An 18,943-nucleotide genomic window follows, 5' to 3' on the forward strand; every position below is an offset into this window, starting at 1 on the left:
GGGAGATGTTAAAAAAGATATGAGTCAATTTGACAATGTTGATTTGACAACATAGTTAGAATATTTTTAAATTCTGAAAAGTAATATCCTTATCAATGCTTGTATTTGATTTCAAAGATAATAAATTTTTCAGCATTATATGAAATGTTTGCCAATTTTCGCTATTCTTATTATGGTATGTCTAATGAACCGATTTTTAATCCTGAAAAATTCAAAGAGATTCCACCAATAAATCAAAGGAAAGCTCAACGTGGTTCGTAGTAATGGTAGGATAGAATTTGAAAGCAAACAGTGGCAATTAAAAAGGGACACATCTGCTTTAAATGTTCTTATTTTTTTTACATGGAAACAATAGTTGAAGTTACAATCCTTTAACAAAGATTGTTAAACAATTATACCGACTTTACCCCCACTCTGTCTTAAATTATTTAGATTTAATATAATAATATAGGTAACACAAAGCTGTCGTTAGTAAATATGTCATCACAACGCTTCAACTGAGCATACACACCACAATTTATTTTTAAACATACAAAAATTGAAAGATGTAGAAACAAAAAAAAAAAAGTTATTAAAAAGTTTAGCGAACTAAAAATATGAGGTTCATTGTGGATAACAGGATTAAAGATGAGACACATTTTTACCTAAGAACTTGCAGCCCTTTGTTGGGACATAGATCTCACATTCAATATGTCTATATTAAGAACCCTGTTCCATTAGATCTAATATATAACAGAATGTCACAGACAGGCAGTATGGCTAATGAAAAATCATCATTGTATCAACTGGAAAGAAGGATTTACACCTCACCACTATTTTTCGACTATTGAAAAATTCCACTGGAAGCAAGACCTGGAAGTGGAATTTGTTTATGTTTAAAGGAAGGCTGAAAAAACAAGAATTTGTAAAGGAAATATTCAAACAGTGATTGAAATTAGTACGAACAACCCTCTTTGCCCATGAAGTTCAAAAAGAGCTTGTTATCATTCTTAAGTCTACTTTGTATAGTGTGCAGTTATCAAATGTATTGTTTGTTTGATAATTTCTTCATGAATGAATAAAGAAATCTATATAATAATTAATTACATCTTATATATTGATTATTATTAAATAAGAATTAGTCATTTTAATATAAATTATCTGGGTTCTACTCACTAAATTTATTAGATGAATTATGGCTGTTTTATATTTTTTTTTTTTTTTTTTTTTTTTTTTTTTTTTTTTTTTTTTTTTTTTTTTTTTTTAATTAACTAAATTTATTTAAATAGTTATTTTTTTTTTTTTTTTTTTTATTTACTTAAAATGAAAAATCGAGAAATGAATCTAATATATTGATACATTTTCCCATAAATATTGGGCACAAGCAATGCATCACCGGCTTTCATTTTATTATTAAGAATCCCACGGTCATACTGAGTTAGATTCTTGTTTCCAAGTGTCTAAGTTTTGATAAGTTTCAATGAAATGATTTCTATAAAAAATTCTTGAACTGAATGCATCTACTGCAATAATAAGTTCAATATTCTCACTTGACATATTTCACTTTAAAACAAAATATAGTTTTTTAATATTTTGGAGTACGATATTGACGAAGAGGTCTATGTTTTCTTGATACTGTGCTTCCAACTTCTAAGGGTTGTGATAACTTGCCCTTAAATCTTCGCAGTAACTGATCTCTAGCGACATCCAAGTGGAACCTCTCGAACACCTTTAAAATTTCTATTATAACTTTGGAATTCTTCGTTAGTCTCAGGTATGGAACAATGTGTGTTAGTTCACTTGCAAAATATGTTTGTCCAAATGCACGCACAAATTCAAAAAGATTAAGCTGTTCTAGTAAATAATCAGCACAAAACTCAGTTATCCTATGACAATCTTGTTTGAGTGGAAAAAATAAATCTTTTTGATTAATTAAAACTATCTGATGAGAAACCGTCTGACGAAAAAAAGTATATTTTTGAATCAGCTTTCTAACAACAATAGCTATTTTTTTATTATTGTGCATTACTCTTGATGTGTAGAAGAGATTCACTTTATTATTACGAAATTTTACTATATGACTAGACACTAATATAGTGAGAACAAAGGTGAGTGGGGGTAAGCATAAATCTCTCTCTATCTGTCTCTCTCCCTATCTCTCTCTCTGTCTGTCTGTCTGTCTCTCTCTCTCTCTCTCTATCTGTCTGTCTGTCTGTCTCTGTCTCTGTCTCTCCTTCCTCCTCCAACCATCGATAATATCGAATTTTTACGTCCATATTGAGTGAACGCTCCCTTACGCTATTGTGTCATTTTAGTGCTTAATAGGGACATACTCCTCATTAAACTATACATATTCTCATTTCAAATGAGGAGTATGACCCTATTATTCACTACTACCGTGGAAACAACCAAGTCCTCTTAGCAACTGTTCGAACGATTAGGAACGACAAACAACCAAACCACAACAAATAGAGGTCTAGTGGGTTTTTGCCGTTAAGACTTGTGACTTGTGTGGTTCTTGCGGAATTACGGTATTTTTGATCGTATATGCAAGGGCTCATGGCTCAAGGCTACTTATAGCACTTTTCCCGAATTTGTATGGTAGGAACGTTATGACTAATAAATTACTGTCGGATAGCGCCATTAACTCATTTTACCCATTTTTTGACTAATGGGGTTTTTGCCAGAAACCCCTCAGTTGCAGAAACTTTTGTTTTTTATTTGAGAAACCGAACGAAAACTACGCTCATGACGACGTCATGGCAGATTTTATTGTATGTGTAAGAACATAATGTTTTTAAACAATCCTTATTTTTTAATGCTTAAATTTATACTTGGTTTGTCTTTATTGGAAATACACTTTTAATGTAAAGACTTATTATAGTTGATTGATTTAATAAAGGGGTTGAAAAATCTCTAATAGATAAACTAAATAGATTTGGGAAATCATTTAAAATGTTTGAAATTTAATTCTCCTACCAAAAACCGTCTTACTCGTTTTTTCAAAAAAAAATTTTGAAAAAACTTATACAAACGGAGATATTTCCACCACTGTGACCGAATCGGACTTTTGAGGGGTTAAATAGAAGATCATTATCTACACATTCCCGCCGAGATTGATTTAGTTACTAATTTTTTCCACCTCAACCTCCAGAATGACTGGGCTATAGGATCTAATGCAATATGGGCGCATTCAGTAAACACACCGGTTTTAACCGGTAAAGACCTACCGATAACTTTTCATTGAATTATTAAATTACCGATATGTAAATAAACCGGAAACAAAATACGGTAGGCTCTCAAGTGATCGGTGACCCCAACTGGTGAGTTACCATTGGCATTCACTTTAATTTTTCTGCACCGGTGGAGTAACCGGTGTGTTTACTGAATGCGCCCAATGATTCATATTTGTTGGAATCGAGATTTTTATTAACTTTTACGTCGTTGCTGTCACACGTATTGTTTTAAAATAACAATGTTTAGAAGTACATCTAATTATACAATATGGTAGCATTGTATTCTACCACGAATGCATGCATCTAAAAATAGTTTTATATTGGATATTGGAGTCCGTATTAAGTTGATTGTTGAAAGGTACAAAAAAAAATAAAAAAAAGCAAACAATATAAATAAATTAAACTTTATTTCAAATATGCATATAAAACAATAAAATAATAAAAATAAATATAATATACGAAATAAAATTATTTACAAGCAAACCATAATATGATTGAATGAAATGCAATAAAATAAGTAGGCACGTCAAAAAATTAAATTGATATAAAAAATTAATAAGTTTAAAGTAAAAGAGTTTATATGAAAATGAAGAGAGATAATTTTATATAAAGTGTGGTACATCTGAATATAGAACCTAGAAAATCCCATGTAAATTTTGAAAATGTCAAATATTTCCTCAGATAATTTTATGAAAAAGTTGTATTAGACTTTTTGTGAAGAGGCCTTAAAGTTGTACTTTCGTCTAGAATTTCGTATTTGGAATCGGCATTTAAATTAGCGATGGGAACTATCGAATGAATTAGACTATCGAATGGTTACTGAATGAATGATTTCAACTATCGAATGGTTTTATTCGAATAAAATCATTCATTCATTTGTATACTAAAGCATATGTGACAACCTCGCCGTGCGACTAAATGGTTATCCTTGAGCCACGACTATCGAATGCTTTTGATAAAAGAAATTTAGTATTCGTTTAATTTTTGTGTGCGTGAGTGCATTATTAGTTCTTCCAAATTTTTATAACTTCGCCTTATAAATACTGTGCTGTTTTTGCGTTTATTAAAATATTTAAAATACTGAAATAGTAGTTTTTTTAATTGACGATTGTGTGCGTGTGCTGGTGGTCAAAATTTTTCCGAAAATTTGTGTGATTTTCCGTAGCCCGATCTTTCAATTATTTTATTTTATATGGTATATGGTCTATTTTTTAATGAAAAATTTTTAGAAGTAGCAATTTTTAAGAGAGATGAGATGAACTTAGAATTAATTTTAAAAATACATATTTGTATTTTAGATGTTTTAATAATATTAATTAGTTGAACTTAATAATCTTATTTAAGTAATGTGGTTAAGTAAATGGGGTTATCGAACTCAAACTATGGGATGAGAAAATTAAGTTGAAAGTTTTACACGTGCCAATTTAAAAAAAAAAGTTAACGATGTTTGTATTTTGTTTATGCTAATTCTCTTACGTGTAGTTTTTTGCGAAGAAATATTTCATTTATTTTTTAAAGTAAATGCCAGTAAAAGTAAATATAATTTTTAAATAATAATATAAAGTACCTAATATAAATAATTTTGATTTCTAATTTTTTATTTATATTTTCCTTCCATTACACTGCATGCTTAGAAAATTAATAAATGTTTATATATCGACTCTACGAAGGAAATGCAATGTTGAAAAACAGTTCTGGTAAGAGTTCTGAGTAGCACCCCAAAAGTTCTATAAGATGTACTATTTGATTTCTTAAAAATACCAATAATTAAAAATTTCATTGGTGCCCGACTCTATAGATAGACATAAAAATCGACACTACGAAGGAAATGCAATGTTGAAAAACAGTTCTGGTTAGAGTTCTGTGAGATTCTTTGATATTTATATGAAAAACAAGAGAATACAAATAGTACGAATGCAAAGTTACATGTATTTATTAGCTTCAAATTTATATAAAATATAATTTAATCTCAAAAGGGGCAAAATAATTAAATCACAAATTTAACCTTACAAAAATACGTACGTTCTTACCAAGAACGCTTTGTATAGTACCTTTCTATACTTCTATATTCTATTTATAACGACTCAATATTTTATAAACCCATGGTATTTTTAGACGCAGCCTTTCTGTAATAAATTCTCTGGCTTTGTTTTTATTAGGACGAATCGGCCAGTTCTTGAACAACTCGCTCTTGTATTTTGTTTGGGTGTCGAGTTACACATACACCAGATAACGATATCCAGTGTGACAAAACTAACCTAACTAACGGAGGAAAAAATTAATATATCATGTTACATAAATATTCATTTAATCAGTTTTATTGCCACGTAATTTAGAATCAATCAGAGCCAACCAAATTTTCGATATAGTAAGTTTTATAGATGCAAAGTAATTCCATCTTTTTATAAAATTTCTGTTATTAAAAACTCTAGTCTGACTATTACTTTGCTATTACTCAATATTATGTTTTGCTCTTAAAGTCAACCTCTATGAGACCTATTTTGAGAAAAAAGAAAAATGCATTCTTCATAAAAATATTGGTTTGTTCTAAAATGGTTAATTCTGTTTATACTTTTGCTAATTGCCATACCGTTTTAAAGAAATTTAAAGAAAACATGAAAATATGGTTGAAAAACCCTAAAAATCAAAACGCGTTTCTGTGGTAATATAATTTCATCTTCATTCTTTGATTGTGATTGATAGAATTTTAATTAAAGCCATATTTTTTGCTGTTTTGAAATGTTAAAGAAGCACAAATCTTTTTTAGTACAATACTACGAAGTGTGACATTTTAAAAGAGCAAAAAATATGACGTTAATCAAAATTTATAATAACCATCCATCAAAGAATTTAGTCGAAGTTATAGTATTTATCATAGAAATGCCTTTTGATTTTTAGGACTTTAGGATCAAATCAAATAATACTTCCATGTTTTTTTTTAATTTTTTCTAAAACGGTATGGAAATTTGGAAAAGTATGAACGGGATTAACCATTTAAGAACAAGTAAAACTTTTTATGAAAAATGCATTTTCCTCAAATCCGACATACTGCATAACGTCGGGAGTAAATGAAATTTTTAAATATTAATATTTAAAAAAAATCAATTGGCACAACTTATAGAACTTTTGGGGTGCTATTCAGAACTCTAGCCAGAACTGTTTTTCAACATTGCATTTCCTTCGTAAAGCAGATTTTTATGTTTATCTATAGGGTCGGGCATCAATGAAATTTTTAATTATGGGTATTTTTAAAAAATCAAATAGTACATCTTATAGAACTTTTGGGGTGCTATTCAGAACTCTAACCAGAACTGTTTTTCAACATTGCATTTTCTCCGTAAAGTCGATTTTTATGTCTATCTATAGAGTCGTGCATCAATGAAATTTTTAATTATGGGTATTTTTAAAAAATCAAATAGTACATCTTATAGAACTTTGGGGTGCTCCGTAAAGTCGATTTTTATGTCTATCTATAGAGTCGTGCATCAATGAAATTTTTAATTATGGGTATTTTTAAAAAATCAAATAGTACATCTTATAGAACTTTTTTGGGGTGCTATTCAGAACTCTAACCAGAACTGTTTTCAACATTGCATTTCCTTCGTAAAGTCGATTTTTATGTCTATCTATAGAGTCGAGCATCAATGAAATTTTTAATTATTGGTATTTTTAAAAAATCAAATAGTACATCTTATAGAACTTTTGGGGTGCTATTCAGAACTGTTTTTCAACATTGCATTTCCTTCGTAAAGTCGATTTTTATGTCTATCTATAGAGTCGGGCATCAATGAAATTTTTAATTATTGGTATTTTTAAAAAAATCAAATAGTACATCTTATAGAACTTTTGGGGTGCTATTCAGAACTGTTTTTCAACATTGCATTTCCTTCGTAAAGTCGATTTTTATGTCTATCTATAGAGTCGTGAATCAATGAAATTTTTAATTATGGGTATTTTTAAAAAATCAAATAGTACATCTTATAGAACTTTTGGGGTGCTATTCAGAACTCTAACCAGAACTGTTTTTCAACATTGCATTTCCTCCGTAAAGTCGATTTTTATGTCTATCTATAGAGTCGTGCATCAATGAAATTTTTAATTATGGGTATTTTTAAAAAATCAAATAGTAAATCTTATAGAACTTTTGGGGTGCTATTCAGAACTCTAACCAGAACTGTTTTTCAACATTGCATTTCCTTCGTAAAGTCGATTTTTATGTCTATCTATAGAGTCGTGCATCAATGAAATTTTTAATTATTGGTATTTTTAAAAAATCAAATAGTACATCTTATAGAACTTTTGGGGTGCTATTCAGAACTCTAACCAGAACTGTTTTTCAACATTGCATTTCCTTCGTAGAGTCGATTTTTATGTCTATCTATAGAGTCGTGCATCAATTAAATTTTTAATTATTGGTATTTTTTAAAAATCAAATAGTACATCTTATAGAACTTTTGGGGTGCTATTCAGAACTCTATTCAGAACTATTCTTTAAATCATTTTTTACCTAGAAAATCGATTTAAACTGCGCAGGCTGCCATTTTATTTTTGTTCATAACTTGGTTAATACAATAGAACTATTTTGATCAATAGTCAGGAACTATAGAACTCTTGGTCTAGAATATATTTCCACTATCAGAACTGTTCCAGAATAAAAAAAGGTGCTACGTGAAGTTGGCACCCCCCTGTCATATCTCCCGAAATTAACCAGAACTATTTTTCTAACTTATCAAGAACTATAGAACTATTGTAAATCTATCCAGAACTCTCAAATTCCAGTTCATTTTTTGAAAAAAAGGGTGCCAACTTCACACGAGTGACATACTATCCCTAACTAACTAAACCCAAACAATAATATTCTTTGCTAATATCAACTAATACCAATATCTGGTAACAGCGCCCTTCATAATGTATTTTCTGTGTAAATACTAGCACCTCAATAAAAACAAATAATGTGTCCTTATCTTTATATGACTCCGCAAAAAATCAAAGATGCCGGCTTCTTTCATAGCATTGCCACCGACCGCTGTCGGGTTTCTCGGAAAGAAACCTACGACGCCGGGCGACAACTAAAATCCAGTTAATATTTTATTTTAATCGATCTTGACGAATAAATGAATTTCATAAATGAATGAATTTTATAAATGAATGGTTTTTGCTGCCGAATTACTAGAATACAATATTTCAAGGCAGATGACGCATCTATTCGATAATTTTTATTCGAATAGTTTTCAACGAATGTTTTCTTACTAGCTATCGAATTATTCGAATGAATTGCAACTATCGAATGTTTCGATAGTATTCATTCGATAGTTCCCACTACTAATTTAAATGTTATTTGCAAAAATCTACCTTTAAATTACTAAAATTTTATAGTAAGGCGCCGAGAAGGCTACAATTAAAATGCGAGCAAAAATGTGATTTTGATATTGTTAAATTCGATGTCACATTTTGTTTACCTACGAAAATTTGAAGGTACCAAATATAGAGTAATTTTGTATAAAATACGAGTTTCACAATTTCCCAAAAAGTTACAAATAAGTTAGTTAAATGGCATTTTATTAGAAATAGTATCCCTGCTGTGTTAGATATGTGCGGAGCTCAGTCTCCGGATAGACATTTCCGAATATAATTTAACAGTTTGAAGAATAATCCAGAGATTTGAAACAAAGCAACTGCAAGTGTGAAGATAAAAATAATAAACAGGGAGGAAAACAATGTCCTAATGTTGAAGAAAATAAAAACACTAGTTCTCGTCTGCTCGGTAGGAAACTTTCACGTAGTAAAAGACGATATCACTATTCTTTGGACACTTACGAAGAAACTAAGAAACTGGGCGAACTTTCGGCGGATTGTTGTCCTGAACATTCCCTTATAGTTACAGAATGTTTACAGGATGCGTCCAAAGGAAGTATAATTGTGCTATATTACACCATTAATTGATCAGAGACCTGGCAGGTATATTATGGTCATTGGCTGTGAATAGGGGATTACTGAACATTTTATTAATTAGATGAAGTTTTGTGCCATCTATACACGTTTCAGTATACTTGCGCAAGTCTAGACTTGCTAGAGTTAAGAAAGCTCACTACAACCGAGCAATTTACAGGTTTTCGGCGCACCGATATGATTTGGATGTACAGTCGACAGCACAAGCAAGAGATGTCTCTGAAATTAACACCAGCGTGGGAAGGACCGTACATTGTGGTTAGAAGATTAAAGGATGTTAAGTATTGGATTGTCATGTACAAAACATGCCAGGTAAATTCGGACATATGGAAACCCTATTCCAAGAGGACATCAAAATAACCAATGAAAAGTTTTCTACAAACTATAGAGGGTAGAGGTAAGCATTTTTAAAAGTATATCGGTAAGGAGAATTATCTTCGTGTTTGGAAAAGTAGTCATGAAAGAGGGTACAATTAAAATAGCGCTACTATAGCAAAAGTTCTACATTTGAAGAAGGAAGGCGCCTAGAAAGAAATCGGATAAAACTGTTATTTAATCATTAGTGTGTTATAAGTAGTTTATCATAATTATGGTCACGTAATAAATTAGTTCAAGAAGAACTAGTTATAATAATTAATAACATTCAATATGTGTATAATAAGATAAAACATACATCTATAACACCCTTTGTCAGATCATTTGCAGTACAAACAAACTCTAATAAAGTATAGCAAATAGGCATGGGTTATTAGTTATAGATGATAAAAATAGTATCAGATGTGATATGATATTCGACGACAAAATTTTTACTGTGTCAACCTCTATGTGTCATCTATCAAAAACTTTACATACAATTTGATAAAAATTAATATTAAGTATATTATAATTTTATAAAACTCTAGAAAATTGCAGTGTTAAATTAGGGGATGTCCATTAAATGTATTCTCTTTTAACTTTAGATGAATTAAATTTTATACATATTTATTTTTAACTACCTGAACTCTTTCAACTACCTAAAATACATATTACATTAAGTTTGCTACTAAGCAGGTACCTAGATATAAATAGATATGAAATGTGATTAATAATTTACTAGCGTCATCGCAAAAATACTGAATATTTATCTAACTTGCCCCGAATATGAGAAGAATTAAAATAATTATTAATCTATGCAAAATAAAAATGTTCAATAACTTGTAATTTACCTCCTAATGAGAGCAAATCATCCATGACATTGCTTTGGGCTACAGCTGGAGCCGTAGTCGCTGATGTTAAATTATCTTCAGCAAACAAGTCTAATATTGCTCCAGATTTAAAGTTTTGTTTTTCTGATTCCTCTTCACTCAAAAATGGATTTGTACTTGTCAAACCTGGAGAACCTACATGAGCTCTATATTCATTCAAAGCAGCTTCTTCTTCTGCTACCGCAGCTTGCTTAAAAGTATCATCCATGGCTGATCCAAAAGCAGAACTTGTATTTGATAATACCGACATTCCTGATTTTAAATTTTTTTGGTTTGCAGCTGCAGTTGGTGTGTTACCTTCTAATGAAGCAAGATGCTGTTCTAATGCATCTAAAAGACTATTTGGGGCTTTAGTAAGATCAGGAATATCCCCTTTATCTATACCAATATTTTCTGCTACTTTTAAAAATTCTCCTACTCTATCCATTCTAATAAGAAATTTTTTGTATAAATCTAATGCATCTCTGCATTGTTTTTTATTTAATTCAAAATATTTTTCTAATAAGTTAATTATGCCATCATTATAGCAAGCAAATAAACGTATTAAATCTCTAAATAATAGCATAAAACACATATTTATAACACCATTTGTCAGATCATTTGCAGTACAATCAAATTCTAACAAAGCATCTAACTGGTTTTGTAATATTGGTAGAGTTTTGAGTAAATTTTCTGCATCCATTGTACGTAAAGTACCTTCTTCTCTTCCACGCTTTACTTTACAAAAATCAAAGGCAACAGCTCGATATGATAATGCCTTTTCATTAAGATACTTAGCATACCTTCTAATAAAAGGGGACATGTCATAGCCCGTCCTTGCGCCAACGGCGCTTTGTACACCAGTCTTATCTACAAAATTTGAGAGGTGAAAGGACACATTACTAGAAGCTAAATACTGTGTAAATCTTTCATTTCCATAGCACATCAAATGATGAGTAGTTATCAATGATTTGAAAACAACTACCCAGCTTGTATTTTGAGATCTTTCAATTAATAAATTGGCCATTTGGGGTATAGAAACATTAGGTTCATTTGTGCAATGTACTAGGTAATCTAAATGCTTCTTTTTCGGACCCAACATTTCCTCGGTAGTTGCCTTGCATACAGATTTGGCGAGCCCCTGACCAGCTAAACTGTGTTTCGCAGCGAGAAGTCGGTCATTTATCGTTTGACCAGCCATTATAATCACGGTTGCACTATTTTTATTTTAATAGAATATATTTTATATATTAGCTTTAATACTAGATTATTAGAACAGTTTTAAACATAGGTTTTAAAGATTGACTGAACCGGCAAATCAATAATTTTTCCAATTGCGCCATCTCTTGAGATAGAAGAGCAGCATTTATAGGATTCTGCAAATCTCAATTTTAATTGAGATTTACAGAATCCTGCCTCTATTGTATGTTACCAAAGAGTTAATGTCATTATGCATTTGCATTTACCTATCTATGGTCATATAATTATTTTGTATGCTTGTCTGCTTATGTCAATTATTTTATGGCTTATATCAATTAGTTCTGTTACTTAGACAAGGAAAGAGAGGGGACAGCTAACACGCATATTATTCTTCAGTGAAAAATTTTTGAGGCCAAAATTTGATCGGTGGCCATACTTTGGTGACAAGATTTCGAGGTGACACCCGTGACACAAAGCGAATTTTTATGCTTTTTGTGAATACTGCTGTGGAATACTGTTTTGTTTTAAATTTATAAACTGTGTTGTTTAGTATGGTGAAATGTTCAGTGTATGGCTGCAAAGGCCGAAGGGAGAAAAAAGTGGCTGGAATTACATTTCACAGGTAAAAATCGACACACAACTTTTGTTATGTGGTCATAAAATGTAATTTTTTTCCATTATAGCAGTAAAAATATGTAAAATGCTTTTAATATGTCTTGTACCACATCCTAACAAAACTATTTTTAATAATTCCAAGTAGTATTTTTAATATCCTGTATTATAATTAATGTTTGAAACTATAAATAACGCTACTCAGCATGGATTTCTCCAGCGGCGTAGGGAATTATAATTAGAGAAATACAATTTCTGCAATAAACATTTTTTTACATATTTTACACGTAAAAAAATGTATAAAGTATTGTTATCAAATGGTAAAATAATTGTAAACTATAAAAAAAATGAAAAATTCTAGTGATAAAAAATTTATATGTATATAGTTGTTATATAAAACTTAAATTTACCTGCCAAGATTTGCTGGGGGTGGACAAACTTGTGGTGGGCTACTTGTTACTATATTTTTTTAAATATTCTTTCAAAAAATTTGCTAATTTAGGTGTATAATAACAGTTTCAGTAAGTAATTAATAAAAATTTAAAAATAAATAAAATAACACAAAAAGCTTCTAGAATTGTTTATTTTTTTTGGTGGAATATTAGAATATTCTTATGATTGAAGGTAACAAATATTAAAAATTGCATTATTCATTGAATCCGTACGCAACTGTGAAGGGAATTGGCTAGATTCATTGTTATACCGTACGATCGAAAAAAAAAACGACGTCCAGTTGGCTTGTAAATGACGATCGACAACATTCCCCATATAATTTTACATATAAAATGACAGCGATCTTCATTTCATAGCCATCGCTGACGCCGTCTTTTTTCGATGTCGTTTTGTATAGTTTTTGTCATTTTATATGTAGAATTATATGGGGAATGTCATTGATCGTAATTTACAAGCCAATTGGCCGTCGTTTTTTTTCGATCATACAGTATAATAATGAATCTAGCTAATCCCCTTCACACTTGCTTACGGATTCAATGAATAATGTAATTTTTAATATTAATTTGTGAAATTGTCATTTCCAAACAAACAAGACGCCGTTTTTTTCGATCATACGGTAATATGTATATATACATTTAAAACATATATATTTACATTACTTTTTATTTAATTATGCATTATACACACGTTAATAAATAAATAATTGTCTTGATAATCAGTCCACTGTGACTGTTAAATAAATTTTGCATTATCGACTGAGATATACTAATATTATAAAGATGAGACTATAAAATACAAAATTGTATATGCATTATTCAAAAATGAACGATATATTAGTTTACGTTTTAATAAATATTTTATACCGTCTAGGTACAAGCTAATTTCTGATGCTACGCCATTGGAGAATTTCGAGTGGTGACAACTTGCCTCACTTTTAGCTGCCGTGTTACCTGTCCCCTCTCTTTCCTTGTCTATCCAGCTGTTTGAATTTTGTACAAATCTGATTGGTTCTTTTGATGTGTCGCTGGAAAGGTCGCTGGCGACAGTCGCTGTTCTGAGAACGGGGGTGCGACTTTGTTTAAGTTAGCAACCGATTGTTTAGAAGCGATGTCGAAACCAGGGGTGCAACTTTGTTCATGTTTCAAAGCGATAGCAAAGTAATTTGTAGCTTGATGCACTATGTTCAGTAGCAACATCGATTCGTAGCGATATTCTGATTTCTCGCTTTGTGGCGAGGCGACAGTCTAGACACGTGTGCAAGAGTGTGATAGTGATACCATATTTCGCAGCATTTGAGCGACAATAGTTTTGCAATGAACATAGTATCGATCTGGGGTAAAGGTGTGGATCCGGTGGCTGACCTTGAAGCCCATATTTGCTGCATTTGATCATCGATACTACGCAAGCGCACATCGTCGATGTTGCCAAATTGCAGTTTATTTTCGAATTATTTGCAGTTGAAAATTTTTTTCAGTGTTAATACCTAATACAAATTCTATAATTAATTTTATAACTTCAGATTTATCTTGATATCCAAAATTAAGGTAAGAAGGATAATGAAGATTGTGAAAAGAAAGTATTATGAATATATAAAATTGTACGTAATAATAACAGAGATATGGAAGTGGTTGAATAATAATAACATTTATTTATATATTTACATTAGAAATTATCATTTACGGATTTTTTCTAATGGTTTTAAACTTATTAGAATTATTTTATTTCTTTCAAGTTATTTAATTTCTAGTTATTTACAGGCAACAATAGTTTTCATTATATTATGTATATTGATGTTTTGAAATATTACCATGACGAGTCTTATAGAACAATACACGTCAATGGGAGATAGAGGTAACATATTTTACCTATAATGTTACTAATATAATATACTTTGATTGTAATGTTTGTATCATATAATTTCTTAAAAATATCAAGTTAGTGGATTAATAGCAATTTTAGACATATATTTTATCGAAGAGTGTTGATAAGACTAAAATAAGCTTTATGTTTTATCTTTTTCTCTTTAGAAGGGAGATGGTTTGTATCGTAGAATACATTACAGTATTTAATATCGTGTACTTTGATATTCTTTTCTTAATTTACTGCAATTTCTTGTTTCCTATAATGCCAAATCTTGACAATATGGTGAAGGTTGAGTTTTGATCTTATTAGTTTTATACCTGTGTTTATACAAGACCAAATTAAGACTTAGTTTGTGATTTATATTAAGATCTTTCTTATAATATTTATTATGTCTTAATCTTATGCTTTGTCTGGAAAATAAATGTTAAAATATCTTAATTTTGCATATCCTATTCCATCCTTCCATTAGGAAAAATATGGTTTATAAATCATATTATAGCTAAGAAAATCACATAAATTAGGTGTAAGAATAGAGAAATCTTAAAGTAGCAGAAAATTAATGCAATATATGTATAAGCAGAATTAGACAAGGTAACAGTTAATGTTGTTGAAGCTGATTCTGCTGGTTTTAAGTACGGAGGCTAAAAAAGACCTTTTAAGGCCTCCGTAGTTTTGATGGAATGTTAAAAAAAACTATTATGAACATGACGCTGGAGCTACGTCCTTTAAAATTAAAAAAAAGAAAAAACCTTGTACACATCCTTTTTTAATTTCCCGAATTTTTTTAATAAAGCACTTTTAAACATAGTATAATAATCTAGAGCAATTAGATTAATTATGGGAATCTAGAGTTTTATTTCTTTTTAATTTTATTGACTATGAAAATACATAATAAGCGTTCACGTGTTGTGCGAAATATTAAAATAATAATATAAATAATATACCGCGTACTATGATTGAAAAAAAAATAGCGTCAGCGATGACTATGAAATGAAGATCGCTGTCATTTTATATGGTAAATGTCCTCAATCGTCATTTCCCAGCCAACTGGACGCCATTTTTTCGATCATATGGTATATATTGACAAAAAACACTGAAAAGCACATATTTGTTTTCTACTGAAAATAATTCCAAAATAACTTGCAATCTGGCAACATTGAAGATGTGCGCATGCGTAGTGTCTGTGACTATATGCAACAAAAACTCGTTTCAAGGTCAGCCACCGGATCCGCACCATTACCTCGATCTGGTTTTGACATCGCTTCTAAACGATCGGTTGCTAACTTGAACAAAGTTGCACCCCAGATCGGGGGTGCAACTTTGTTCATGTTTCAAAGCGATAGTAAAGTAATTTGTAGCTTGAGGCACTATGTTCAGTAGCAATATCGATTCGTAGCGATATTCTGATTTCTCCAGGATTTCTCGCTTTGTGGCGAGGCGACTGCCTAGACATAGCCTAGAACAGGTGGATGACACCATAAAATAATTAACTAGAAAGAAGTGTCAACTCTGTGTTAAATTGTGGAAACACGATACGCCACCAAAAGCCTTCGTTGTCGTCTGGAGAACTAATTTTCCAATTGACAGGTTGACATGATGGCTTAATTTTCATTTCCGTTTCCGGTTATTTAATGGCGGGTCCTCTTTCAGTTCAAATGTATTTTGTATTTTTTCTTTTCATAAATAAAACTAAAAAATAATTTATTCACATATATTTATTTGAAATATGGAACAACGTAACTAAATAAATATTAAAATATAGAGGATTGTATTGTTTCAATACAAATTAGTTAATTACATGTACTTTTAACGTAAATTAGTTAAGGTATAAGCATGACTTACATTAATTTGTAAATAAACACACGTATTCGCAGACTTCAAGGACAGAAAACGGACACAGGAACATAAAAACGGGATCCTTATACAAAAACCTGAAAACAGAAAAACAAATTTTTTTATACTAAAATTAACAATGTAAAAATATCAATAGGTATAAAATATAAATATACTGTTTAAAAAAGCGTCCATTATTCCCAAAGAGACCTGGCTTATAAATCAAAAAGAAGCACAAAGAGACTTTTAGTCGGATAATCTAATCAGATTATTAGTCCGATTTATTGCATTATTGACAATAAATCGCACATACTGGAGATAACTAATGTTGACAATAGTTAAAAATAATCTTACCTTGCTGTAAATTGTTTCCATTTTCAAAAAAATCGCCGATCAAAGAAATTATAACACCATTTTCTTGCAATTTTAGACATATATTTTATCGAAGAGTGTGGTGATAAGATTAAAATAAGCTTTATGTTTTATCTTTTTCTCTTTAGAAGGGAGATGGTTTGTGTCGTAGAATACATTACAGTATTTAATATCGTGTACTTTTATATTCTTTTCTTAATCTACTGTAATTTCTTGTTTCCTATAATGCCAAATCTTGACAATATGGTGAAGGTTGAGTTTTGATCTTATATATAGTTTTATACTTGTGTTTATACAAGACCAAATTAAGACTTAGTTAGTTTGTGATTTATATTAAGATATTTCTTATAATATTTGTTATGTCTTAATCTTAATACTATATTATGCTTTGTCTGGGAACTAAATGTTAAAATATCTTAATTTTGCATGTCCTATTCCATCCTTCCATTAGGAAAAATATGGTTTATAAATCATATATGCTAAGAAACTCACATAAATTAGGTGTAAGAATAGAGTAATCTTAAGGTAGCAGAAAAATTAATGCAATATATGTATAAGCAGAATTAGACAAGGTAACAGTTAATGTTGCTGAAGCTGATTCTACAATTTTAATTACGGAGGCTAAAATGCCTTTTAAGGCCTCCGTAGTTTTGATGGAATGTTAAAAAAACTATTATGAACATGACATGGAGCTACAGCATTTAAAAATTTAAAAAAAAGAAAAAACTTGGACACATCCCTTTTAATTTCCCGAATTTTTAATAAAGCACTTTTTAAACGTAGCATTATAATCTAGAGCAATTAGATTAATTATAGGAATCTAGAATTTTATTTCTATTTAATTTTATTGACTATGAAAATACATAATAAGCATTCACGTTTCACGTGTTGTGCGAAATATTAAAATAATAATAGAAATAATATACCGCGTACTATGATTGAAAAAAATAGCGTCAGCGATGACTATGAAATGAAGATCCTATCCTTTTATATGGGAAATGTCCTCAATCGTCATTTCCTAGCCAACTAGACGCTGTTTTTTCGATCATACTGTATATATTGACAAAACACACTGAAAAGCACATATTTGTTTTCTACTGAAAATAATTCCAAAATAACTTGCAATCTGGCAACATCGAAGATGTGCGCCTGCGTAATGTCTATGACTATATACAGCAAAAACTCGTTTCAGGTCAGCCACCGGATCCGCACCATTACCTCGATCTGGTTTTGACATCGCTTCTAAACGATCAGTTGCTAGCACTTGAACAAAGTTGCACCCCAGATCGGGGGTTACAACTTGTTCATGTTTCAAAGCGATAATAAAGTAATTTGTAGCTTGAGGCACTATGTTCAGTAGCAATATCGATTCGTAGCGATATTCTGATTTCTCCAGGATTTCTCGCTTTGTGGCGAGGCGACTGCCTAGACATAGCCTAGAACAGGTGGATGACACCATAAAATAATTAACTAGAAAGAAGTGTCAACTCTGTGTTAAATCGTGGAAACACGATACGCCACCGAAAGCCTTCGTTGTCGTCTGGAGAACTAATTTTCCAATTGACAGGTTGACATGATGGCTTAATTTTCATTTCCGTTTCCGGTTATTCAATGGCGGGCCCTCTTTCAGTTCAAATGTATTTTGTATTTTTTCTTTTCATAAATAAAACCAAAAAATAATTTTTTCACATATATTTATTTGAAATATGGAACAACGTGACTAAATAAATATAAAAATAGAGGATTGTATTGTTTCAATACCAATTAGTTAATTATATGTACTTTTAACGTAAATTAGTTAAGGTATAAGCATAACTTACAGTAATTTGTAAATAAACACACGTATTCGCAGACTGCAAGAACAGAAAACGGACACAGGAACATGAAAACGGGAGCCTTATACAAAAACCTGAAAACAGAAAAACAATTTTTTTATACTAAAATTAACAATGTAAAAATATCAATAGGTATAAAATATAAATATACTGTTTAAAAAAGCGTCCATTATTCCCAAAGAGACCTGGCTTATAAATCAAAAAGAAGCACAAAGAGACTTTTAGTCGGATAATCTAATCAGATTATTAGTCCGATTTATTGCATTATTGGATAATAAATCGCACATACTGGAGATAACTAATGTTGACAATAGTTAAAATAATCTTACCTTGCTGTAAATTGTTTCCATTTTCAAAAATCGCCGATCAAAGAAATTATAACACCATT

The 18,943-nt window shown here is 30.5% G+C and overlaps 2 protein-coding genes across 5 annotated transcripts in view; one reads left to right on the forward strand and one right to left on the reverse strand.

Moving 5' to 3' along the window:
- LOC115882098 (phosphatidylinositol-binding clathrin assembly protein LAP-like) overlaps positions 1 to 11,687 on the reverse strand; it is a 46,033-nt gene extending 34,346 nt beyond the window's left edge. For 2 of the 3 annotated variants that reach the window (XM_030899951.1, XM_030899948.1), the window contains exon 1: positions 10,370 to 11,687. In XM_030899951.1, coding sequence (XP_030755811.1) covers positions 10,370 to 11,588 — 1,219 coding nt within the window. In that variant the 5' untranslated portion in view covers positions 11,589 to 11,687. The remainder of the gene's footprint in view (positions 1 to 10,369) is intronic. The other variant, XM_030899956.1, reaches the window with a different exon arrangement.
- LOC115882116 (F-box/LRR-repeat protein 4) overlaps positions 8,543 to 18,943 on the forward strand; it is a 31,468-nt gene continuing 21,067 nt past the window's right edge. The window contains exon 1 of one of the 2 annotated variants that reach the window (XM_030900028.1): positions 8,543 to 9,561. The gene's annotated coding sequence lies outside the window, so the exon portion shown is untranslated. Of the gene's footprint in view, positions 9,562 to 12,190; positions 12,210 to 18,943 lie in introns of those variants that run through there. The other variant, XM_030900021.1, reaches the window with a different exon arrangement.

Source organism: Sitophilus oryzae, unplaced genomic scaffold (genome assembly GCF_002938485.1).
Source record: "Sitophilus oryzae breed Bouriz unplaced genomic scaffold, Soryzae_2.0 scaffold_1111_pilon_pilon, whole genome shotgun sequence".
In the NCBI taxonomy this organism is placed as follows: Eukaryota; Metazoa; Arthropoda; class Insecta; order Coleoptera; family Curculionidae; genus Sitophilus; species Sitophilus oryzae.